General features: G+C 33.3%; 2 protein-coding genes across 2 annotated transcripts; one reads left to right on the plus strand and one right to left on the minus strand.

Annotated features, from left to right (window-relative positions):
• The first annotated feature begins 13,773 nt into the window (after window positions 1-13,773).
• LOC129880408 (glycosyl hydrolase 5 family protein-like) lies at window positions 13,774-19,767 on the plus strand. Its single transcript, XM_055954433.1, has 4 exons — window positions 13,774-14,267; window positions 15,958-16,205; window positions 18,550-19,070; window positions 19,145-19,767. Exons 1-4 carry the CDS (start codon window positions 13,827-13,829, stop codon window positions 19,648-19,650), a joined length of 1,716 nt encoding a protein of 571 aa, XP_055810408.1. The 5' UTR covers window positions 13,774-13,826; the 3' UTR covers window positions 19,651-19,767.
• LOC129880409 (proteasome subunit beta type-7-A) lies at window positions 19,727-27,142 on the minus strand. Its single transcript, XM_055954434.1, has 9 exons — window positions 27,040-27,142; window positions 26,790-26,945; window positions 21,184-21,325; window positions 20,970-21,066; window positions 20,804-20,873; window positions 20,608-20,712; window positions 20,418-20,516; window positions 20,189-20,273; window positions 19,727-20,075 (listed from the first exon to the last, which is right to left on the minus strand). Exons 2-9 carry the CDS (start codon window positions 26,925-26,927, stop codon window positions 19,999-20,001), a joined length of 813 nt encoding a protein of 270 aa, XP_055810409.1. The 5' UTR covers window positions 26,928-26,945; window positions 27,040-27,142; the 3' UTR covers window positions 19,727-19,998.
• Between the last annotated feature and the right edge of the window lie 396 nt (window positions 27,143-27,538).

Consider the following 27,538-nt stretch of genomic DNA (forward strand, 5'->3'; position numbering starts at 1 on the left):
AAGGCAAAAATGACTTGGAGGGTCATTACAACTTGACATCCAACTCGACAGGGAGGCATGCAAGATGTGACTCATCTCACATTAGGCCAAAATATGTCGTTTTCATCCATTTTTCTTCATTCTCGTGTGTTTCTTCAATCCTTGAACCCTAAACTCAATAACGAATAAATTCTTGAACTTCTACTCAAATTTCAAATTCCCACAATCAATTCACAAATTGCTCCTTCTCTTCTGCTGTAATCTTTACATCAAAACACAATATTAAGCACAAGGTAATATTATTTATATTCCAAAGAAGATAAAAACACTAAAATGTAAGATAAATAATGACTAAAAATATATATTTTATGTTGAACATTTTTAACCATGAAAGTCGGGGGGAGGTGGGTTAATGATGGAGGTAGGTTATGAAGATGTGAGAGTCAATATCTACATCAGGAAAAAAAGTAATAAAAATTATAGCCTATTTGGCCAAGCTTTTGAAAGACCGAAAGTGTTTTCTTTTTAAAAGTACAATTTCAAAAACTATAGGTGTTTAATCAATGTCGGCTTGTCTTTTAGGCCAATTAGGCATTTTCTTGGGGTCCATATTTTTATGGAAAACTTACATAAATATACAATATTAAGAAAATCCTTACCATCTATAGCAATAAAAAAAATTTACTAAACACTTATAATACATTTATAATACAGTTTTAATACATGTTGCAGAGAACTATTTATAAAACATATATAATACAAGTTTTACAGATGGATAATACATTTATCACATACTTTAATAGATTTATAATACATTATGTTAGTTTCTTACTATACAAACATAATATATATTTTAAAATATTTATAATACATTTATATTGTATATATAATTCACTTTTAATACAAGTATAGATTTATCATAGTATTGCTATGTATTGCTATAAATGGTAATAAATAAAAAATTATCGCTAAAATCAATAATTATTTTTTAAAAAGCACTCAATCAAGTAATTTTTTCTATTTTTATATAGTAAAATGGCTCAAATATGCCATCGAACTTTGAGAAAAGGCTCATTTATTCCATCTGTTAAAAGTTTGGCTCATTTATGCTATTACCGTTTGAGAAAAAGCTCATCTATGCCATTATTTTTTAGTAAACTTTACCTAAATCTCATAGTGAAAAGGCCCAATTACAATGCATCTCTCATTTTTCTTAAATTACCCAATTTCTCCTTTTTTTAAATTTCTGATACATTACGTACTATGTTGATACATCAGATTTTGGGTGTAAAATAATTAATGTTGTTGGGTTATTTATGGATAGTAACATAATTCAAGCTATGATTGATTGTTTTAATCAATTAAAGTGCTAATTAAGGCAAAGATTTCTTTAAAAAAAGAAACAGTTCTGAATTTGAAGGAAAACTCAAAAACAGAGCATAAGTTCTAAAAAAAATTCAATTCAAATTTCGAGTTCCATCAATCGAATCAAGATGAATATCGCGATACTACTGAGACATTCTGGAGTTTGGCAATCCGAGGTGAGTTATGAACTATACAAAAGTGATGGAATCATAGTGGGCGACAATGTATCGTACTCATCTCTAAAAGAAGCAATAGCTGCTGAATTGACCATAGATGAATCATTAAAAAATATTGAAATCTGATACATAGTTCAAAGAAATGCATCACCAATAATGATTCGTAATGATATGGGTGTTAATCTTTACATAGAGTTGAAAAAGAACGAGCCGGGATTCGTAAAGTATCCCCTATGCATAACAACATCTGATAGAAAGAGACGTGAGTTACAAATATTCGACGCTACATTTGGAGTAATTGTTTGTGCCAAACCAAACACGAATGAGTCACAAATTTTTGGTTTAATGAAATCTGGTAATGCTACAGCTTGTTATATACCGGAATTTAATATGACGAACTACATAACTGATTCAAATAGTGCGGAAATGAAGAAGAATCAATTGTATAAGGACAAAACATTACTAGTTGATCTAATGGCCAAATACAAAATTGATAATGGATTCAATTTCAAAGTTAAAAGATCTGACAGTAAAAGGTATGTGCATATGCTGAGTTTGGAAATCTAATTTTGTAGAGATAATTTTCGTTGTTTAATATTCATGATACATACAAAGTATTATGTATCAAGTAAAACAATTCAAAAACTTGCTTTCAGAATGTACCCGATATATAAGAATCTCTGTGTATCTGGTACAGGGTAATTTTTTATTTATTTTACATGTCATGATACATCATAACATTATGTATACAACTAAATTCAATACCTTTTCTAGATATATTATTGAATTTGTAGAGTTAATTTTACTGATTTATATTAATGATACATATTGATATATACTAAGTATTATGTATCAAGTACAACGGTTAAATACAGGCTTAAAAAATAGTTGTAGAAATGTATCAGATACATGTTAATATTTTTTAATTTTACCTGTCATGATACATCATAATATTATGTATATAACTCAGTTCAATACTTTTCCTAGATGTACTGTTCAATTTGTAAAGTTAATTTTGCATTTTATATTCACGATACATACTGATACATACTAAGTATTATGTATCAAGTGCAATATTTAAAAAACTGTTGTAGGAATGTATTAGATGCATAAGAATCTCTGTGTATCGGATACATGTTAATATTTTTTAATTTTACCTGTCATGATACATCATAACATTATGTATATAACTCAGTTCAGTACTTTTCCCAGATGTACTATTAATTTTGTTGTTTATATTCACGATACATAGTAAGTATATCTGATACATGTTAACTGTTTTTTCTAAAATTATGCAGTTATGTGTTAATATGCTATTCTGATGACTGTTGTTGGAGAATGAAAGCATCTTGTTGGAAAAAATCAGATATATTCAAAGTGAGATATTTCAATACTGAACATTCATGTGCATTAAGAGATAGGATTTTCAATAAATTCCATGCTACAAAGGCTTTTTTAAGTGCATTCACGGCACCTAAATTGTTTAATCATAAAAGAATTCATACCCCCAATGATATACAAGAGGATATTAAAGCAGCATATAGAATTGATATTACCTATCAACAAGCATGGCGTGCAAAAGAACATGCTTTGGAGATGTTAAGGGAGAAACCTGCTGATGGATATAGACAGTTGCCTGTATACATACATATGCTAAAAACCGTATATCCAAATTTGTACATAAGTATGCACAAGTCACTAACTGATGAGTTCATGTATCTATTCATAGCGTTAAGACCATTAATGATGGGGTTTCAATTTTATCGACCTGTAGTTGTTGTTGATGGTGCGCATCTTATCAGCTAGCACACTTGATGGGGAAGGTATTACTTTTTGTTACTATTATATATTGAATACCATTTTATCATCTAATTTGACACATTTGTTATGATTTTGATGAATTCTAATAAAGATGTTATCGCTGTTAATATTTTTTTAGGTTGCATATTGCCATTGGCGTATGGTGTTGTAGATACAAAAAATGATTCATCATGGGGAACGAAAGCATAATCAAGAGTGTAAACATGGTATTTTTCAATGTGCCTCACTTTGCATGCATATGACATATATGGAAAAATGTGTGTACTAACTACAAGAGGAGCAAAGTTGTACTAAGTGACCTCTTCTACTCGATGGCAAAGGCATACCGAAAAGATGAATTCAAAAAATTAATAGCAAAAGTTAAAAAAATTGATCATCGGGTGACACAATATTTGAAAAATGCGGGTTACAAAAAGTGGTCGAGAATTTATGCAACTGTCAACAGGGGGAGAATGATGACTTCTAACATCATAGAATGTATCAATGAATGTCTTGTTGAAGCATGAGAGCTGTATATAATTGATTTTTTGGAATAAACAAGAGTGTTATTTGGTGCTTGGAACTACAAAAATAGGGAAATAGCAGCTTATACAAAACATACTTTGGGTAGAAAATTCAAAGATAACCTAGTATCAAACATAATAAAGTATTCGAGAATGAAGGTACATACCAGTTATTTTTTTTAAGTAGATATCTACTTGATACATATTTATTTGATACATAGTTATATGATACATCAGTTCTGAATTTCCTATGATAATTATTTCCTGATACATCAGTTCTGTATTTGATACATCAGTTCTGATACATATCTGTGATAATTATTTACTGCAGGTTGTTGCTTCATCAGAATATCTTTATTCTATTTATGAGTCAGGTGTAAGATACATTGTGTGTCTTGAAAGAAAAACATGCAATTGTGGCAGGTTTCAACTAGACGAGATACCATGTCCACACGCAATTGCAGTGTTGAAGAGAAAGAATATTACAGACATGCACCCATACTGTTCTGATTACTACAAGCCAGAGACATTGGCAAATACATATGAATTGCCAATGGTTCCAATGCCAGATAAGAAAGATTGGTCTATTCTGAAAGAAATTTTTGAAGAGATCGTCTTGCCACCAAGATACAAAAGGATGCCAAGAAGATTAAAAAAAGGAAGAAAAAAGTACTCTGGTGAGAAGATAAGAACGAGCATAAATTCTTGTAGTCATTGGGGCCATGAAGGCCACAACAGAAAGACTTGTAATTTCATGCCCAAAGAGAAATGATGTTTTGTTATTCCAGGATATATTCTATTTTTACTTACATCTACATATTTTTTTCCAATGTAGGGTTGTATTTGATACGTATATCAATTAACCAGAATATTAATTGAATATCAATAATTGATACTTGGATGGTTGGTAATTATTTTCACAGTAAGTTACTTGGTATTGATATAGTAATTTCGATACTGATACATGAGAATAAAGGATACATAACCATTCGAAGTATTAAGGGTTGATACTTTGAAGGTGGTTGTATTATTTTTCAACTGAATTGTGGTTGATACATAACATGTTGTATTGATATAGTTTGTGTATTTGTCAGGAGATGTAAAGGTTGATACTTGAATTTCTGATACATAATGTAGATGTATCAAACTCATTAAATCTTGAAACATCTGAATCTAATACATAAAGTAGATGCATCAGGAGCTGTAAAGGTTAATACATGAGTTTCTGATACATAAATGTATAAGTATCAGAATCATTATATCTTGAAACATTACCATCTGATACATATAGCATATGTATCAGGAGCTATAAAGGTTGATACATGAGTTTCTGATACATAAATATATATGAATCAGAATCATTAAATCTTGAAATAGTATAAACTGATATATATAGTATATGTATCAGGAGCTGTAAATCATGGTACATGAGTTTCTGATACATATACATTTATGTATCAGAAACTTTTGAAACATTATAATCTGATACATAAAGTATATGTTTTCAGGAGATGTAAATGTTGATACATGAGATTCTGATATATAAATGTAGATGTATCAGAATAGTTAAATCTTGAAATATTAGAATCTGATACATAAAGTAGATATATCAGGAGCTGTAAAGGTTGATACATGAGTTTCTGATACATAAATATATATGTATCAAAATGATTAAATCTTTAAACATTATAATCTATATATATATAGTAGATGTATCAAGAGCTGTAAATCATGGTACATGAGATTCTGATACATAAATGTATATGTATCAGATTCATTAAATTTTGAAACATTAGAATCTGATACATAATCAAGATGTATCATAAGCATTTAAGATTGATAAATGAAACTCTGATAAATAAATAATATGTCTTATAAGCATTCTAATTTGATACATCAGTATCTGATACATGCATATGAGAAAAGCTTAAAAGTCTGCTAAGTTGTTGAATAGAAAAAAAAATATTTACTATTGTGCAAAAATAAAATTGTACATTCTACTACTATAAAATTAAAAAAAAACTACTTGACATCCATCGATTCTCCTTGACTAGGAGAGATAAAATCTCTCTTAGGTTTTTTTGGATCATCGTTTTTGCTAACATAACCATCCTTGGACTTCTGACAACCATACTTCCACAGTAGTGCGTCATATCTTTCACGGAAGAATTCGGCTTGTAGTCTAGTAATTGGAATAGAAATTCCATCACTAAAATATTTGGCAAAAATAGCAAGGAAAATACCACAATCCCTACATAGAAATGAATACACAACTTTTAAAAAACAATTGACCTATTAATGATTTAAATATGAATACTTGTTAATACTCACAAGCTATCACTTTCTTGTTGTGCAATGCCTTCAACGTATTCAACTGCAAAAGAGTGATATGATTCAAGCATGTTTCCGATTGATTTGTCCTTGTATGAATCAAGCAATGACCAATTAGTACGTTCATTTTTCTCAAAAAAACCACTATCCTAGAGGTATGTAGGTAGTATTACTGCTATCTTTTGAATCTCTGGTGAAGGGTTGCTAGTTCTTCTTCCCGTTGATAAATCATACACACGTATCAACCTCTGTTTCAGCACAAGAACCCAATAAAAATCCCTATCGCAGTTTATCGGGATGTATACCTCATCTACCAAATGCCAAGATAAACCAGTGGGAATTGAGAAACCTCTTATTATGTTCTTCACAGATCTCTTATGATGAGCTATAACAGAGGCCCGTGCCATATCATCTTTGATAAAAATGTCAGGTGGAATGTGATAGTATCGTGCGTGTGCAGATTCGATGAAAATTTTGAAAATACAGTTTGTTGTTATGTATTGATATTGATTGCCCAACTGCATCTTCGATGTCTTCTGAAGGTAGTATAATATTACATTGATATGCTGCACATTTTAAGAAATTATTAGTTATACAAAATGATACATAGTTATTAAACAAATTAGAAACTTCTGTACTGGATGTATCTGATACATAGTATTTATGTATCAAACCTTGAGTCTGACATGTAAAAGATTAGAAACTTCTGTACTGGATGTATCTGATATATATTATTTATGTATCAGACCTTGAGTCTGACATGTAACAGATTAGAAACTTCTGTACTGGATGTATCTGATATATAGTATTTATGTATCAGACCTTGTGTCTGACATTTAACAGATTAGAAATTTCTGTACTGGATGTATCTGATACATAGTATTTATGTATCAGACCTTGTGTCTGAAATGTAACATATGTTATATCAAAAAATGATTATCTCATTATTTCAGCATCTGTTCGGCTGTGACATAAGGTAGAACCAGTTCTTATCTTGAGGAAATGCCACTACAAAGTCCATTTTTTCAAACCCGAATGAAGAGAACTTGGATCTGTAATGTTCCTCCTTTGGTTTCCTGAATGGAAATTTATATTAAAATGATAGAACATATATAATAAATAGCTTGTGTTGATATAAGTTGTAAATGTCATACTTACTTGTTTGCATGTGATTTTAATAGACCTTTATCAATCCATTAGGTGTATTCCTAGATAAGATCGGATGGGGAATTATAACATATGCCAAAATCTTCAAAAGGGTGTGTTTGATGGCTAACAAATGTCACTTTTTCCTTATTCTTTTCACTTGATCCAAAAAATTTTAGATACGGCGATTATAATATCTTAGAAGGCAGCCTACTTCTTAGAAGAGGTGTCTTCGCATCATCTGACAATACGTTAGGTTTTGATGGAAGAGTGGTAGGTAGCTGGCTATCACATAGAAGACATTCATCCTGAACTACCTGTTCATGACTACCAACAGTCAATGGCTTTGCAGGTAATGGAAGTCCGTAAATTAGAGCATCTATCACTTTCATAGTTTCGGGCAAAATCAGAGCTGAAGTATTTGATTCCTAATTTTGAAGAATTACAAAATATAATGACTTTAGTATAATAAAATTTATTTATTAAATTTAATGAATCAGATACAATTGATTCATAGTACCGATGCAGTTGGTTTGATTTTTTCTTTATCTGTCTGTTGAACTGCTCTTTATATTGATCAGTCTTATCAACAACCTCTCTCACATCTTTCATGGCATTATTCTAAATTTAATGTATAACTTTAGTACTAAACTTATTAATATTTAATGTATCACAATAATTGATCTGATACATTACCTTTAATGTATCAGAATAAATAGTCACTTGAAAATGATCTGCTCTAGTTGGTTTCATCTGTTGTGCTGATACATCCTCTGATTGGTGTGAAATAAATAATGGTTCTGGTTCCTACAAATGTAATAATAACAATTATTTAAGAAAATGACTACTGAAATGATACATTATCTTTAATAACTTTGGTTCTGATACATTACCATCAATGTATCCGTTAAAGCATGCTGTTGAAAAGATTCTGCAACATCTGATACAATGTTGTGTTCTGCTACATCATCCACCTATTGTATCATGTTGGATGGTTCTGCTTCTTGTAAATATAATGACATTTACTTATGATATATGAACATGAAACATATCAAGATCTACATTGCATCACAGGTTTAGCAGGTACAATAGTTATGAAGCATCAGCTTGGTAATATGTTTGGTTCTGATACATTACCTTTAATGTATCAGTTGAAACATGTTGTTGAATATATTCTGCAGCATATGATATAGTGTTATGCTCAGATACATCATCCACCTCTTGTATCCTGTTTGATGGTTCTGCTTCCTATAAATATAATGACATTTACTTATGATATATGAATATGAAACATATCAAGATCTATATAGCATCACAGGTTTAGCAGGTACAATAGCTATGAAGCATCAGCTTGGTAATATGTTTGATTCTGATACATTACCTTTAATGTATCAGTTGAAATAGACTGTTGAATATATTCTGCAACATCTGATACATTGTTATGCCCAGATACATCATCCACCTCTTGTATCATGTTGGATGGTTCTGCTTCCCGTAAATATAATAATTATGAGAATGATAAATACAATGAAAATTGAATATCTGATAAATGAAAATAAATTATATCCAGTAGTTTAAAAGTATATCAAAATATAAATATTAATAATTACATAATGTATCTACCTTAATATCTTCCTAGACATGAGATTGGACATTTGCTGGAGGGATATCAGATTTATTTGTTGGAAATGATGTGTCAGTCATGTGGTGCACTATGTTGTCCATGGCTTTCAAAATATCATTGTGATTTGAATCAATTTTTTTCTCTAATCGGTTGAACTTCCGGTCAACCTTATTACAATAATATGAAAAAACATAATGTATCAACTTATTAAAAGTATATTGTGTGTCTTAGTTCTTATAGTAATAACTTACGTATTTCTTTAGAGACTTCTTTATAGACTTCTTTAATGCTTTGAATTCCACATGAATAATTTGATCCGAATGACCGAAAGATTCACCGCCTACCCCTGACTTTACCGCAGGTTCCATAGAAGTAGAAACAGTTTTTTCTGATGGATTTGGTGGTATGACATCCTTATCCATTTTAGTTTTTTCTACTTGAATGGGTTTTTTACCATGGGTAGTCTTCATTCTTTTGGGAGGAGGTGGATAAAATGTATCAGCAACATGACTGAATCTTCTTAATAATTTTGCGGATGGTTTTGTTGAGAAGTCCTCAAATTCGGGGACTTCTTGAGGTTCTGTGAATTTAACCTTGGCAGTTGATGTATCAGCTTCATAATGATGTTCACTGCCAGAAATGACAAGTGATTCAATTTCATCTTGAGATGGCACAATATTGGAGCATTGATACTTCAAAAAAATTCATGAGAGAAATCATATGTATCAGAACAAATTATATTGTATCAAAAACAAGACTATATAATGTATCTTAAATGTTATGTATAATGAGTCAGTGCATACATGAATAATCTTTAAGTACATTTAATAAGCAGGAGATGGTATGTTCATTTGCTATAATTATGAAAATGATTTCATGAAATATACCTCACTGAAGATGGTAGACATGAAGGTCTCAAATTTTGGCTTGACGGCAACAACACGCCAATTAAGAATTCTGGAAATTCGATAGCCCACTCTAACAGAAATCTCAGAAGGCACCTGGGATGCAAATTCGTATATCCATGCATTCAGAGCGTATGGCATGCCACCCAAATGATACATTTGTTTGGCATTTGAAAACTCCTGCCTAATTCCTTTTATCAATTTGGAATATGCTATTTTCCCCCATGGGTATTGCGCATACCTACCATCATCTACCATCTTAAAATCATCAACAGAAATAGGTGAATCACCTAGTTGAGAAAAAATAAAAGTGTGGATGAAGTAGAGAATGGCCATCTGAACAGCGTCTTCATTTGTTTCCCATCCTCCAACTAGAAAACGCTGAACAAAACATCCTTTGTTTACCCCATTTTTTTGCACCAGAGAAATATTTAGACAACAATCTACTTGTTAGTGCATTTGGGTAGCAAAAATCATTGATATTACCGGTACATCGCAAACCAGTAATAATAGCAAATTCCTTGATTGTGAATGTGAGTATATTACCCCGCGTGTGATGAATGTGCAATTCCTCTTTGTTTTTTTGCTCTACCTCAAGGAGTAAGAGGCATTTGATGATTTGCCCTTGAAAATTGCACTGTGACATATCTAGATAGTGACCAAATATGGTTTGTCAAAATAATTGTATAGCTTCATCACCTATTGATGATTTGAAATCATCAATAAAATTAGTCGTATATGAAGTGCCGAATCTCACGGAGTGTGAGGAGATCTTCTTGATGACGTACTTCATTCCCTGCATTGACATGAAAACTGATTAAATATAACTTAATCTTAATACATAAACGGGAAGTATCAGAAGTATTATATCTTGATATATGAGAATCTGATACATAAATAAAATGTATCAGGAGCATTAAAGCTTGATATATGAGAATCTGATACAAAAATATGATGTATCAGGAATATTAAAGTTTAATATATAATAATCTGATACATAAACTATATGTATCAGGAATCAGTAAATCTTCAGAAAAATAACATTTTTAAAAAAATAATATAAACAGGATGTATCAGATTCTATGTATCAAGAATCAGTAAATCTTCAGAAAAATGACATTTTTTAAAAAAATAATATAAACAGGATGTATCAGATTCTATGTATCAGGAATCAGTAAATCTTTAGAAAAATGACATTTTTTAAAAAATAATATAAACAGGATGTATCAGATTCTCATATAAGCTTGCTACATGAGAATCTGATACATAAATGAGATGTATCAGAAGCAGTAAATTTTGATACATGAGCATTTAATACAAAAACACGATGTATCAGAATCATTAAATATTGATACGTATAAATCTGATACATAAAATTATATGTATTAGAAGCAGTAAATATTTATAAAAAACAACATTAAAAACAAAAAATCTTATATGAACTCATACCTTTGGTAGATTAGGGCGTGTTGAAACCCCTTCAATCTTCTTGTCGACTTCTTTTGGTGAATATTGAACTTGGAATTTCGACTTTGATTTCTCACATAGCTTATCCATCACTGATGGATCGTTACGATGTTTGGATCTAATCTCGTCCGGTGAAATAAATTTTTTTTAATTTTTATTCAACTGGGTGAGACCAACACTAAAAGATAGAGCGGATTCCATGTGTATCAGTGAAGAATATGAGAAAAAATTTAGAGAAGAAAATAGAGGAAATCAAATGAGGTGAGAAAGAAGTGAGATACCACTAAATGAAAAACTTGAATATACCTTACTTAGAAACTTGAAATTGAGTAATAGATGGACTGAAATTGAAAAAAAGAATCTGCCGGCGATGAGGCTGAAGAATAGGTGAGAATTTAGGAAAACTGATATACGGTAAAAGTGATGTATCAGTGAAATAGTGATAGGGTTAAAAAAAATAGGGATTTTTGATATTTTTTTCAACTATTAGGGAGTATTAGTAAATATGGTAATATACCATGTGTAAATGGATAATTTTTCCTATTTTTTAACTCCAATTTTGCAAAGCCACCAAATAATTTTTAACACTTTTCTATTGAAGTTTTAAATCAAATGTACTATTTTTGCTTCTTCTTCTTCAAGAACACATGAAGAACACCAAAAATTCTAAATTTCCAACTTCTTCAATTTTTCACGAAATAACCTCAAATTTCAATAGTAGCATCCCTTAGAGCTAGATATCAAAACTCAATATTTTTTAAGCTCGAATTCAACCTAACCCAACAAGACGCACTTAAAATTTCTTTAAAGTTTTAAAACTTTAACCTCCTTTAGTGGTAGAATTTTTTCCACAACTCCAAATCAGTTGAAATTTTGAACATAAATATAGTGAACTTTAACATAGTATTTTTTGAGTATATGTTCAAAATTTCAAGTAATTTGAAGTTGTGGCAAAAATTTTGCCATTAAAAGAGATTAAAGTTTTGAAACTTTGAAGAAATTTTAAGTGTCTTGTTGGGTTAGGTTGATTTCGAGCTCAAAAGATATTGGATTTTGATATCTAGCTCGGAGGGATGCTACTGTTGAAATTTGAGGTGATTTCGTGACAAATTAAAAAGTTGAAAATTTGGAGTTCCTTGCTGTTTTTCAAGAAAAAGAAGCAAAAAGAGTACATTTGATTCAAAAGTACAATAGAAAAGCGTTAAAAGTTGTTTGGGTGATTTTGTAAAATCGGAGTTAAAAAATTATGGAATAGATGAGCATTTACTCAAACGGCAATGACATAAATGAGCCAAACTTTTAATGGATGGCATAAATGAATTTTTTCTCAAAGTTCGATGGCATATTTGAGCACTTTCTCTTTTATATATAAATAGATGTATACACATGTACTATTATTATTTTTATTTAATATTTAGTAGTTTAGAAGAAAAACAAATACTCTTTCTATTCCAATTTATGTAATACTTTTAGATTTTGCGATTAAAATAAGTCTATCTTTGACCATAAATTTTATATATATCCTTAAGTATTTTGAATTATCAATTATTGTGACTTATAATACTTTTTACGTAGTTTACAAATATATAAATTTCATTTCAAAAAATTTGAAGATTTCATGCGCAAATTTCTAGCCAAACTTAAACTGTTAGACTTTTTGAAAAATGAAAAGTGTCACATAAATTAGAACAGATGGAGTACTAAGTACGAGTAATCTTCTGTTAGCATAAAAAGGGTTAACAAAAATGCCTATATTGTTTATAGGAAATGTTGACAATGTGATTCTTGACAATGTTACTATTGTCTCAGTCGAAAGAAGTTTTTTCCAAAATTGTAATTGATAATCTTACCTGAGACCATATACTATCAATAATATCTTAAGAGAGATTGAACATATTAGCTATACAGTCAATTGAAAAAGAATTAGAGAAAAAATATTGATTATAAAAAAATTATTAGCATTTTACGTCTCAAAAAGCTAGAAATTTTTATAAATAAATATATCTTAAAGAATTCAAGTTAACACTCTCTCGGTTAAAATTTGGCTTTACGCTCTCATATGGTTGAGTCGCTCCTATATTTGACCAAACTTTTAGGAAAATTTAGGTGTTTCTCTCGAGTAGCAAAAGTTATTTTTCTCCAAAAATACTTTTTAAAAAAATACACTTAGAAACACTACTGAAAAACTTAGCGAAACACTAACTGATTCGCACTAAAGTGTTTTCAAATTTTTAACTAAACACAATCTGATTCTCACTAAAAATACTTTTTAGCAAAGCATTCTTTTTTTAAAAAAAATATTTTCCATAATAAGCTGATTTTAAAATTTTAGTTAAACAAGCTATTAATCTATATATTGGACATCCATATACAACGTATTTTATAACACTATCTAATTAATTCGAAAGGGACATTTTTTCAATCCTTAGCTATAAATAGTCATCTCCCCATAGGCAAATGGCCCCAGAGTTCTAAAACAATAAAAGTAAGACTGTTTGTAAAATTAAATATGTGGAAGTCACCATCATCATTTTCCTCTTCCCTTAACATCTCCTTCTTCATCATTCATCTATTTCTACTTCTTTTAATCATCAACCAACGTGTTGCTGTTGTAGTTTCATCACAACCACTTTACACAAATTCAAGATGGATTGTCAACTCAACAGGGCAAAGAGTGAAATTAGCATGTGTAAATTGGGTGTCACATATGGATGTAATGTTAGCAGAAGGACTAAATCAACAACCAGTTGATGCAATTTCTAAATCAATTATCAACATGGGCTTTAATTGTGTTAGACTTACTTGGCCTCTCTATTTGTTTACTAATGATACTTTGTGTTCTATAACTGTTAGACAATCTTTCAAGAACCTTGGACTTTTTAGCTCTATTCTTGGTCTTCAAGCTAATAATCCTTCCATTGTTGATCTCTCTGTCCTAGATGCTTTCAAGGTAACAATATTTTATTCCAAATTTAACTTATATGCATAGACAATAGCGTCAGTAATTATCTCATAACTTATGTTACTTGGATTCTAAAAGTACAATCGCACACGTCGATTACTTCAAAAATAATTATATTTGAAGTATTAAATTTACCCTGTTAATATTTTAAAAGAGTCAAAATAATATAATTTATAGTGACCTAATTATGTGATTTTATTTTTTTCCTGTTGGTCAAACAAGAAATGAGAAATTAAAGATAAAATTATAGGTGTGGAGTTGGTTAAATGTCACATTTCAACGGGGACACCTAGTTAATGAGCTTATCAACAATGTATGGTTGTCATATATAAATTCCATCCTATAATTATTGTCTTTATTTTAGCCCAAGTGGTGTCCATATTCTATAGCATATTTATTTATAATAATTTTATGATGCCCCACTATTGGATCATAGAAATAGACGGCCAGTGTAATAATCTACGAGAGTTATGTTGTACTTGTGGAACGTAAGTACTTCTTTCCTTTCATTTGGTGTGATACTTTTTCTAATTAGTTTCTTTAAAAAAGAATGTTATTTTATTATAAATTAAAAATAATTAACTTTAAATTTTTTTTAGTAATAATATGATTTAGAACTATATAAATATCTAAAAATTATTTTACATCATAAATTTTTTTTAAAAATAATTTAAACTTCGTGTCATATTAGATGGTATCACATAAAATGGGATGAAGAAAAATATAATGTTATGCAAGTACTGCTTCATTAAAGTATTTTCTTGAAGTTTTTATTATATATAATGACATTCCGTCAATGTGTTAGAATATTTTACGGCATCAAGTTATTTTACTTGATATAGCAAATAACACGTTTTAATTATTAAAATTATAGATCTCATATCTTAAAAAGAGTTACTGATAAATATTCTTTAGCTAAAACAAAAAAGTTGGGAATAATCTATGCAGCTTTGCAATTCTTCTTCTCTTTTTCTATATATATAACTTGATGTGTGTACTTTTGGAAAAGAATCAAATATGTTATTGTTTGGAATTCTTTAAAAATCATATTATAATATCTTTATTAATTATACTACATAAAGTTGCTAAGTACCACTTAATCAACTTTTCTTGCACGCCACTTTTTGGTTTCCTTAAAGAATAAAGAAAAAGGTGCATCTCAATTATCATGAAGTAGTTAGATGTAGGTGTTCAAGTGACCAATGGAATAGCCCCAACTCATTGAAATTTATTTAAAATGGTTTACAAATAAAATTTACTCATTTTATTCTAAAAATAATGACAAAGTTAGAAGTATATCGCTTAAGTTTAATATTGATCTATACATTTGATATTTTTCTCTAATTGAAACTATATATTTAGAAATTATATAAAATGTACTATAAATTACTAACTTTTCATAGCTAATAATATTGTCAAATATATATAAAATATCACTATCTAAGAAAATTGTTTCTTATGAAGTAGTTAGCTGTAACATTCTTGTTGAAATATTTTGTCTCCTTTCTTAATTAAAATATCCTGAAAATTAATCTTAGTAATATTGAATTATCCATCGAACAAGGAATATGGGGTTGTACCAATCTTACATGGAATCGCAACCAAATTTGTCTGAGCAAATCTAATTGTATTAGTGTCTATAATTAATTGTTTTTTACGTGTATTACTTGTATGACAGGCAGTGGTGGCTAGCCTTGCAAAAAACAATGTGATGATCATATTAGACAATCACATAAGCAAGCCTGGGTGGTGTTGCAGTAGATTTGATGGCAATGGCTTCTTTGGAGATCAATACTTTGATCCTCACCTTTGGATCCAAGGCCTTACAAAAGTAGCCACCACTTTCAATACCACTACCAATGTTGTAGGCATGAGCTTAAGAAATGAACTTCGTGGACCTTTACAAAATGTTGATGATTGGTATAGGTACTACTCTCATTTCCTCACAAATGCTCTTTCTTTTTCTTTTTTCTTTTTTTTTAAAAAACAATGGTGAAGTTTAGATCCGCTTAACAATTAGGTACGTGCTACCTCTTACCGACATTTGTATTGCATCATCTGTTTATTTTTGTTAATATCTTCTACGATTTGAACTTTGATCTTTCATGGTTTCTAACACAAATTGTGATTTTAGCCCGCAAAATACATTTTACACAATTGCACTAAAAAGTCTTCTGAGTCATTGATCACTCCTCTAGCATGAGGTGTGTGTGCGGATTGGATTGAAATTGAATGATTAAAATAGACTAAGTTAATAAGTGGATTGGGCTAAAATCAACAATGAATTGGGCTGATAGAGGCCAAAAATGGGTTGTGTCTTGACCACTGTTTTCAAAAACGCTTTTGGAGAGAGTCCTGGGCAGGGCATAAAATACATTCTGAAGCGCAAATTAAAGCGTAGATCCATACGGTGTAAGCCTTAGAATTTAGGACTGGGATGTAAGTTCGAGCGTAAAACGTATGCCTTCGGTGTTAATTTTGATTTTTATTATTTCTAAAGTATTTTTGCTACAAATCATTTTTTAAATTATTGGTGTAATGATATTTATACTTTATGCTATCATAACTTTCAGGTGTAGTGAGTTTTTTTCTAAAATATATAAACAAATAAAGTAACTCTCATCGAAAATGACACTGCCATAAATAATTTTTTAGATTATCGTGTCTGAAATTAATAGGATAGAGATTTCATACCACTATGTTTATCTATTTTTTGTCACTGCTCTTACACGTTTTATTCTTTCCTTCTTTGAAATATATAAACAATAATCAGTGCAAATATTAGTTGAGGATTGGTAGGGCTAGTAGATGTGGAGAAAAATAATGATTTTATTTTAAAGATTATCTCGATTATTATCATTCTTTGTATTGTTACCTTTCTCAAATAGTTATTATAATATATTTTTAATTATTATTGATAATCTATATAAATTCACTTGCAGAATTATTGAAAGATTTACTTTTTTTTAATTTTCTTAATAACAAAATTATAAAGTGAAGATACATGTTATATACACCCCCGTAGATCCATAGGACTTATGCCTTGCCCCTTGCTACATAAAACATCTTGCCTCACGTCCCCGCCTTTTAAAACACTAATTATGACACACCGAATTTTGAACCATTTTTGTCAAATGGTCCACATTTCCCTACCTCACCCCTTACCCAGGTCCACCCTTCCCCTACCATCCATTGAGATTCGAGACTTCGAGTTTGACTCACAACTCCGACCTTAGATCCAAGATCTGACCTAGACCCGATCCTGATTAGAAACCCAATGCTCGTGACTTAACCCTTGACCCGACACTCTGAACAATTAACTCGACCCTAAATCGAGACCTAAAATTTAGCCATGACCTAAGATTCGAGTCCCGACGTTAGCCAAGACCCCGAGATCCGACTTTGACTAAGAACCCAATTCTTAATGCTGACTCTAGACCCGATCCCAACCGTAGACCTGACCTCCACCCAAGACGCGAGACTTGACTTTGACCTAAACCCCGATCCCGAGATCGAGCCTCATCTTTGACTGGGAACCGAAGATTCAACCCTAACTCGAGACTCGAGATCAAAATTTGACCTAAAACTCAACCCTAACTTTAACCCAAAACTCGAGACCCAACTCTAACCCGAGACACAAGATCCTAAACCCGAATTCAACCCCGACTCAATACAAGAGACCCAAAACTTGAGACCTAACCCCAACTCGAGACCCAACCTCAACCCAAGACTTGAGACTTGGCTTTGTCTCAAAAACTGAATCCTAGACAACGACCTGAGAACTGCCTTTAACTCGGAACCCAAGACCCGACCTAAATTAAGACCAGACCTCAATGCGAGACTCAATTCCAAGCCCCGATATTGACTCAAAACCAAAGATCCGACCTTGACTCGAGATCAGAGACCCAACTTGACCTTGACCTAGAAGTCGAGACTCAATCCAACTTTGACCCAGAACCCAAGCCTCGACTCTAACCCAAACCCTGACCCATAGAAATCAAAGTAAATCTTAAACAATAAATTCTAATTAAAATAAAACTTAAAAATGGTGCAAGAATTGTGCTAAATTGAAGATCACTTTCAAAATGAATTATGTTAGATGGGGCAAAAATCAACACAATATGGAATTATCTTGTGCCCAACCCTTAAATTTTTGGGCCGGCCATCATTTTTTAGGCCATATTTGACACCCCTACTCAGCACCCATAAAGTTAAGATATGCCTTTGTGCACCATGGTACTAACTAAAAGGTGGTTGCTGTTGAGCTAAGGTACATGCAGAAAGGAGCTGAAGCAGTGCATGCAGCTAACTCTGATGTTCTTATCATTCTATCTGGCCTAAGTTTCGACAAGGATCTTTCTTTCTTGCACCAAAGACCGGTGAACTTGACATTCAGTGGCAAGCTAGTTTTTGAGATTCATCGATATGGTTTCACAGATGGAGACACTTGGTCAGCAGACAACGCAAACCAAGCATGCGGAGAAGTGTTGAATGACATGGTGAGCAAAGGAGCTTTTGTTTTAGAACAAGGCTACCCATTGTTCGTGAGTGAGTTTGGAGTGGATCAAAGAGGCACCAATGTAAACGACAACAGGTATTTCAATTGCTTTCTTGGACTGGCGGCTGAACTTGACTTCGATTGGGCATTGTGGACACTCGTCGGGAGCTATTATTTGAGAGATGGTATTGTGGGACTCAATGAGTACTATGGTATTTTAGATTGGAACTGGTTCGATATCAGGAATTCAAGCTTTCTGCAAAGGATCTCAGTCATCCGCACGCCATTCCAAGGTATACACTGAACTGATAACATAATTATCAGAATTTTTGTGAAGTACCAACTATTTACCTTGGTTTAAATGCAGGACCAGGATATACCGAGACTCGTCCACATAAAGTAATTTTCCATCCTATGACAGGGCTTTGTGTTCAAAGAACTTCATTGCTGCAGCCATTGGAGCTAGGTCCATGTTCTGAGGCTGAAGCATGGGGCTATGCTCCAGCAAAAGCACTGACAGTATTAGGAACTTACTTTTGCCTGCAAGCAGATAATATGCCCGGGCAGCCAGCAAAACTTAGTATGATATGCAGTGATGATAGCTCAAAATGGGATACCGTCTCAGACTCTAAGATGCAACTATCTTCTAAGCTAAAAGATGGTACTAGTATTTGCTTAGATGTTGATCCCAACAATGTCATTGTCACACAAACATGTAAGTGTCTGAGCACAAATGATACTACATGTGATCCTGGAAGCCAGTGGTTCAAAATAATTGACAGCACAAGGGCAACAAAAACTACAAAATCCTTTCTTCAAATCAAACCAATCATTCAGTTTCTAGCGAGGAATTTCTTTGGAAGCTACATCTAATAACATAGAGTAGTTCATTTAAGCTTGCAATTTAAACTTTTCCAACACTTAAATACCCATGGAATTTTTGACAATATAACAGTTTAAAGAAATCCAAATGGATTCTATCATTGCAGTGGTTCAAAATAATTGACAGCACAAGGGCGACACAAGCTACAAAATCCTTTCTTCAAATCAAACCAATCATTCAGTTTCTAGCGAGGAATTTCTTTGGAAGCTACATCTAATAACAGAGTAGTTCATTTAAGCTTGCAATTTAAACTTTTCCAACACTTAAATACCCATGGAATTTTTTGACAATATAACAGTTTAAAGAAATCCAAATGGATTCTATCATTGCAGGTCAAGTCATTCTTCCATAGAGTCTCCACCTTCAATCACTTGCACAATTTCTCTCAGTGGTGTAATCTTTGTAAGGAGAACCTCTGCAAGCACAAACAATTCCAGTAGACCGTATTAGCAAAATTCCATTCAGAATCCTAATAACCATGATACTTGCTTAATTACATTGAAGGTTAACAAGTTTGAGAACACTAACCAGTCTTTTTAGAGAACGAGTAACCCTTCTGTGTATAGGTGCGGGGATTAGGCGATAAATAGTTTCTTAAGTACTCCGTGTTTCCCTAATAATAAAGAAAAGAGATTAGAAGCCACATGGTGTCAAAAACAGAAAAATGGTGTTATGCATTCCATGCTGAAAATTCTGTCGTCATCACTTGAAAGAGAGCATTATTTTTCCAATTAGGTTCACTTAAAGGAGAGCTGACCTTTGTTATCACACAGATATCGACATTGCTGCCACTACCAAGGTCATTAAAGATTCCAGACAATATGGCCTCTGCAACTAGCTTTATACCTTCATCCTTCTGCAACAGAATTCCCATCAACATTCATGATTCACAAAACATTTACAAGCCAAATACAGCAAACTACGGTAGCTAAAAGAAACAAACTTACGCTCATCCCCTCCCGGTATTTCGACTCAAAGATAGCCATTGCTGCGAGGGAACCAGAGCCCATTGTAGCATATGGCAGAGTATCAGTTGATCCATGAGGATAAATCTGAGACAATCCATTGACCAAATAGTCAGAATTTTGATGACATTGTGGAAAAATACACACATACTCAAATATAAATGTGAACACTACTTACAGTATGCAGATGTGGCCCTGTGATATCAACACCACCAAGGACCAAAGCAGCAGAGACATGGCCTTGGTAGCTGGTAGAGAGAGCATAGTTAGGCTTGTTGGATTGACATTTAATGAACTCGATAATACTACTATGTCTCTAAGTAATATTAACACTAGAAACTTACCTGAAAAGGTGGGACTTCAAAAGAGTAAGAGATGTCACAACCCTGGATTCACGACCAGTGTGATACCTGTGAAGCTTCAGCTGGGAACTGACCATGTCTAAAGAATAACAGTTGCTAATTAAGAGATGACATATATATATATATATAGCAGTTATATTGCAAACAATTTCCAAAAAGGCAAAAAGTGCTAGAATATGGATAAGAAACTCGTTACCGGTCACTGCCTCTGTATCAGCAGCTGTCCCAGCTCCACAGCAATATATATTAGGAGCCATGTAATGAATTTTCTCACAGTTTTTATCTGCGACAATTGGTCCTTCAGTTGCCCGTGTGTCTGCTCCAAGGATAACACCGTCCTGAACAAGAATCATGCTTAAGAAGTTGATTATAAAAGCATCATCCCCAGATTCTGTGCGACTTGTGCAGAATTGAACAGATAAAGCACCCAGAAAAGGTCACATTTCTAACAAGCATGTCATAATAAGTCAATTAAGCATTAGTTGTAGAGTCTGCAAATTCATAATGCAAGGAAAGGGCTCATGGAAAATAAGTCAGAGCACTGGCAATAGAATCACATTGTCCATAAAAACGATGCATAATTAGAGATTCTGTATAAGAAGGGAAAAAAGAGAAAAATGTGAAGGAGCAGCAATCATTGAAAAGTACTATCCATCGAAATGCAAAAACCTCTTCATTCAGTTTTTTATCAGCAATCCATTTTTCATTTCATTCCCTGGAAGACAGATTAAACGTATTTAAGATAGTGAAACTAAATGGAGAAGTATAATCAGTTGAATGAAGTTAATACCACAAAGTAGAAACTAAATGGTCCAGACTCCAGTACAATATGACCTACATGATCCCCCTTTTTTTCCTCGATACATATGATGCCCCTTCTTTTCTACATCTTTAAAGGCTAGATTCTGCTTATGACCTCCTCAGTAACTCTTCCTCGAGATTCCTGCATTTCAAGCAGAAAAGTACAATAATCCCTACTTAATTTCCTCTCTTGCTAGGAAACTGACCAAAAACTGGAAGGTGCTGGGTTTCATTATTACAAAATTTACAAACTGTTATGGTGTTTAGCTAATCTGCTAATGTCCTATGTAGATGAACTCTAATGTGATTGAAGCAAGAACTAACAGAACTAAGGTTCAGATATCTACACTAACATCTTACAGTTAAAAGAACACAGATTGTAGACAACTCATACATATATTTACAAGGAAATGTACTTTTCTTTATAAAGAACTTACAAGGAAATACAGCATCAAATGACAATCTAATCTGCTTTTTTCTCTCCCTTTTTCACAGTAGTGTTGATGTCGAACTTCTGGCCAGATGAGCTAAATTATTTATTAATACAGAAGAATGCAGATCATACAAGCAGCCAGGTCAGCTTATCGGACACTCTAGTCAGCTGCTAATTATGTTGAATGATTTCAGTATCATTATTTTCAATATTCTATGATTTCTGCGATGTCAGATGATTCTGTTGCTATATTATAACTAAAGTACAACCAGTGTTAGCAAAAGCGGGCTTAAGCCCTAAAGCGAAGCTCAAAACATGTTGAGCACTTAATGTGCGCTTCAATGTCATCATCAAGGTACTAGGCATACTTTTCCTTGTCAATGAGCCTCTATTGGAGAGCAGTGTAGTCAAAGCGCGCTTAAGTCCTGAAACGAGGCTCAAAACGGGTTGAGTGCTTCGCCTAGCTTTATGTGAGCTTCTGTGTAGTCATCAAGGTTCTAAGGCAAATTTTTTCTTGCCAATGAGCCTCTTCATAAGTAGTGACATTAAAACAATTAATACTTCACTTTATCATAATTTGTTTTCAATTCCTTTGGTCGTATATTTGTCATTCAATAACAACAACAACAACAATATACCCAGTGAAATCCCACAAGTGGGGTCTAGAGAGGGTAGAGTGTATGCAGACCTTACCACTACCTCATGGAGATAGAGAGGTTGTTTCCGAAAGACCCTCGGCTTAAAAGTATCAGTCCCAAGAGAGAGAGAACAACAATATATATATATCATATTGGCTAACACAAGAAGCGACGCAAATTCTACAAGATAAGAACAATACCAATAGCAAAATAAAGTGATAATCAAAGGGCAATAATAACACAACTATACTGGCACGCCTAGACCTAAGACCAACCATAAATCGTCACAGGGCAAGACAACATTCTATCGTTGCTAGCCTTCTACCCTAATACGCGACCTCCACTTCTTTCTATCTAAGGCCACATCCTCGGTGATATAAAATTGCGTCATATCTTGTGTAATCACCTCTCCTCAATATTTTTTTGGTCTACCCCTACCCCTCCGCATAGCCCTCAAATCCAACCACTCGCACCTCCTAACTGGGGTGTCGACACACCTCCTCCGCACATGCCCAAACTATCTCAATCTCGCTTCTCTCATCTTGTCTGCCACAGAGGCCACTCTCACCTTCTCCCGAATAACCTCGTTCCTAATCTTATCACTCCTAGTATGTCCACGCATCCATCTCAACATCCTCATCTCCGCAACATGCATGTTCTGATAATGAGAGTTCTTAACTGGCCAGCACTCCACACTATATAATAACGACAGGGATTACAAAGTGCATGGTTACACTTGTAGATGCAGCCAACAGATACCATGATACAACACCTGCAACAGCCCTCCTGGATTCTGTGCAGGCACACAAGAACCCTCCAATATCCAAGGCTGCTGGAACATCAGAAGCTGTAAAATTCTCGTTTCATCCTCCTTAGCTGATAATCATGATTGCGATGCTGTTGCATACTTCCCTTGGACTTACTTGGTACGACAAGACGAAAAAGGGCAAAGATGAAAAGAGCTTCTTCACCCCATGCAAGATAGAAGGTTCATATACTTGTTCTTCTTCAATTTAGCTATGTATGGTACGTAGCATAGTTGAATAGGACTAGTGTAGGTTACTTTCTTGTCTTTTCATGGAAGGGGAGAGTCTCCCTCATTTATGCTTTCTTAGTCGACTTGTATCGGGAGGAGTCCTCTCATAGGTTTACTGCTTTCTAGTTATAGATAGCTCCTTTTGCTACGGGGATGAGTTAGCCGACCTTAATAGGTTAGCCGACTTATGAACCAACATAGGATCGGAGGTAAGGTTTATGTCCCCCTCCTTGTATTTTTCTGTTTTATTTTATGTTAAGGCTTGGGGGTGATGCTCAACCCCTGACTGTGCACGAGAGGTGGGAGCCTCGTGTAGGGTCTGTTCCCTCAAAAAAAAAAAAAAAAAAAAAAAACCATTCTGTAGAACTTACCTTTAAGTTTAGGTGGTACCTTCTTATCACACAGGACTTCAGAGGCAAGCCTCCATTTCGTTCATGCTACCCCAATGCGATGCGTGACATCATCGTCAATGTGTCCACTACTCTGGATGATGGATCGAAGATATTTAAAGCTTTATCTCGGAGATAGGTTGAGTGACAAGCTTCACTTCCATGACCTCTTCATCCATTGCAACACTGAATTTACACTCCAGGTACTCTGTCTTGGTCCTGGTCAATTTGAACCCTTTGGACTCCAGAGTTTGGCTCCAAACCTCCAACCTATCATTAACTCTGTCTGGAGTCTCATCAATCAAAACTATGTCATCCGCAAATAGCATACACCATAGAACCTCCTCCTGATAGACCGTGTCAGCACATCCGTCACCAAGGCAAAAAGAAAAGGACCCAACACAAATTCCTAATGTAGTCCTATCTCAACAGGAAAGTGCTCTGAGTCACCTCCCACTATCCTAACCCAGTCTTGGACTAAACATATATATTTGTAATTTTTTCTCCCTTTGCGCCTTTTTTCATTAAAGCAACGTTTTATTTGCGCTTTGTGCTTAAAACCCCAATAAACCTGAGGAGTTTTTTTTTGCTCTTTTTGTGTTTGATAACACCGAGCACAACACTATTTTGAGAAGGATTCCCAATGAATATGGTCAAACAAAAACAAGGTAAACTTAAACCACGATAATGTTGAAACATTTTTCTTCTTGATGAGCTTCTTCTATGCTAGATTAGATTCTAAACATCTCTGAATTGCCAAAGGAAAACAAAATTCGCTCTTTTTTGCAATGAAAATATAATAGTATCCTTCAACTGAATTAGGCCCTGAGAATGTTATGAAAGGCATAGGCTAAGTTGCTCGAACTTTTCACTTTCGGTACCGTACCCGTGTCGACACGACGTGGGTGTGGGATTTGTACCAGATTTGGTCAACCAATTTTGGGTGCTTCGACCAAAATCTACAGAGAAATTTTGGACATATACCTATGATTTCTGAAATCAAAACAAAAGCTAAGGTGAAGTTAAAGAACATGGAATAGCTTGTCTATAGAAATTTCTATATACAACAAGCCTGATGCTACTATCAATGAGTGTTGGTATCCTCAAGGATGGAATCTCTCATTCAAGAGGCATTTGAATGATTGGGGAGTGGAGAGGGTGCCTAGTCTTCTAAAAGAGATTGAGGCTTTCGCTGACACAAATACTGAATCAGCCTCTTTGAGATGGTGCCTTGGATGGATTTTTTCCAGTTAGCAAGATCTACAAGAAGGAGAACAATGTAGAGAAAGGGAGGCTACAAGGGTCGGGAAGAATATCTGAAAAAGTTTGGCACCAACAAAAGTGAAATGCTTCACATGGCTGGTGGCTAAGAGGGTTTTCCTCACACGTGAAGTTCTACAGAAGAAAGGGACGCCAGTAGTGACCAGGTGCTTTTAATCCAATAAAATTGGTGAAACAAACAACCACTTATTCCTTCATTGCAAATTTACAGCTCATCTTTCGAACTTGTTCTTTAGTCTCACAGAGATCAAGTGGACAATGCATATACTGTAGATCTGATGAGCTGTTGTATTAGAAGAGGGGGTAGCAAGAGTCAGAAAAAGTGGCGGAAGATAATGCCTTCCTGCATATGGTGGGCAGCATGAGAGGAGAGAAATGGTAGATGCTTTGTGTATAAGTTAAGTCCTCACGATGTGAAATGTAATTTTATAGTTTCTCTATTTTTTTGGTGTAAAGAGAACTGTATAGAGCAAGTAGATGTTCTTATAGAATTCTTAGGTGACTTTGAATCTGGATTTATACTTACTCCCCATAAAGCAGGCTTATACTATTAGTTGTAGTTTGTCTTACTTACATAGCAACTTTTACATTTGTAACCAATTTTCTTACTTGTAATCTATTCATTTGTATAATTGGATCAGAAGGATACAGAACAAGATCAGATTAAATTTTCATTGTAATAAGATCTCTCCTCTCTTCTCTCTATTACTCTTTGATCTAGGGTTTTCCCATAACGATTTTGCTTCCACATTTCGTCCTCTATAATCAAATAGAAAAATAATAAAAGAACCCTTCCAGATTATATACAGACGTCTACATGAAAATAGTGTGAGATTTAAGAATCCTTTTGTGTCGGAGTATCTCTATTGTATCTTCAAAGGAAAATGATGCGGTGTTGGAATGGAATGAACCAAATAAAGTAGAATGGATAGTATATTCATTAGCCCACCCCAATTAATTTTGAGATGAAGCTTGGTTGACTGTTTGATCTGGATTAAAATCAGGAATATGACTTATCCGGAGGCCCCCCTGGGGCTAATTGCTTGCAATTTTTTGTTCTTTGCAGAAATATTCACCACATAACACCATTAAACTTTGAATTTCCAAAGTAAGAACCTTTAAAGTATGCAGTCCAAGAACAGACCCAGAAAACACAAACGAAAACTAACCCAAATCGAATTTTAACAAAATGAGTTTGCAGCAAGCAAGAGAAAGGCAATCTACCTGAAAAATTAATCCGACAATGGTAGTACCAGTCTTGAGAAAAGAAGGAGAACGAAGTCCTTTACTAACCAACATCTCATTCCTTCTACACAAATCAAAGCTAAACCCACCTTTTTGGGGAACATCCATTGTTGCCATTTTACCTCCAAATTAAACCTACTCAAATAGCAAAAATTAAAAACAAAGTGTAGATTAGTAGAACGGTGAATCGTTAAGAACCTTTAAATTAAGCTTCTTAGCAGAGACTTACTAGTTGCAGATAACTGATGAGCTGAAAAGGAAAAGTTGGGAATCGGGAGAGAATAGCCGAGACTTGAAGAATAAGAAAAGAGACGGATTAGTGTGGTTTTGCTATGAATCGCTTGGGCCGCTTCTATTTAGGCCCAAAGAAGTTGTTGCACGGGAGTAGTCCTTAATTTTTGGGTAACTTTCGAAAATCTCACTAATTTAGAATTTAATTATTTAGATACATATTAGCTTGTAATATTATGAATCTTATTAGATTTTAGACTTCGGATATATGTATTTGGTATATTCAAATATGTCCAGATATATGTATTTTGGATACATGATGTTAAAATTAAGTGTAATATGTTCAAGATGCACCGTATCCAAGTAGATTCGTATGTATCTGGGATACATACACAAATCTCACATGTCTCCCTCCTATCTCGATCGTCCCTCTCTTATATCGCTATCTGATATTTCAGATACATGTGTTTAATGCCAGATATATTTATCTAGTGTGA

The sequence above is a fragment of the Solanum dulcamara genome, chromosome 2 (assembly GCF_947179165.1).
Source record: "Solanum dulcamara chromosome 2, daSolDulc1.2, whole genome shotgun sequence".
Lineage (NCBI taxonomy): Eukaryota > Viridiplantae > Streptophyta > Magnoliopsida > Solanales > Solanaceae > Solanum > Solanum dulcamara.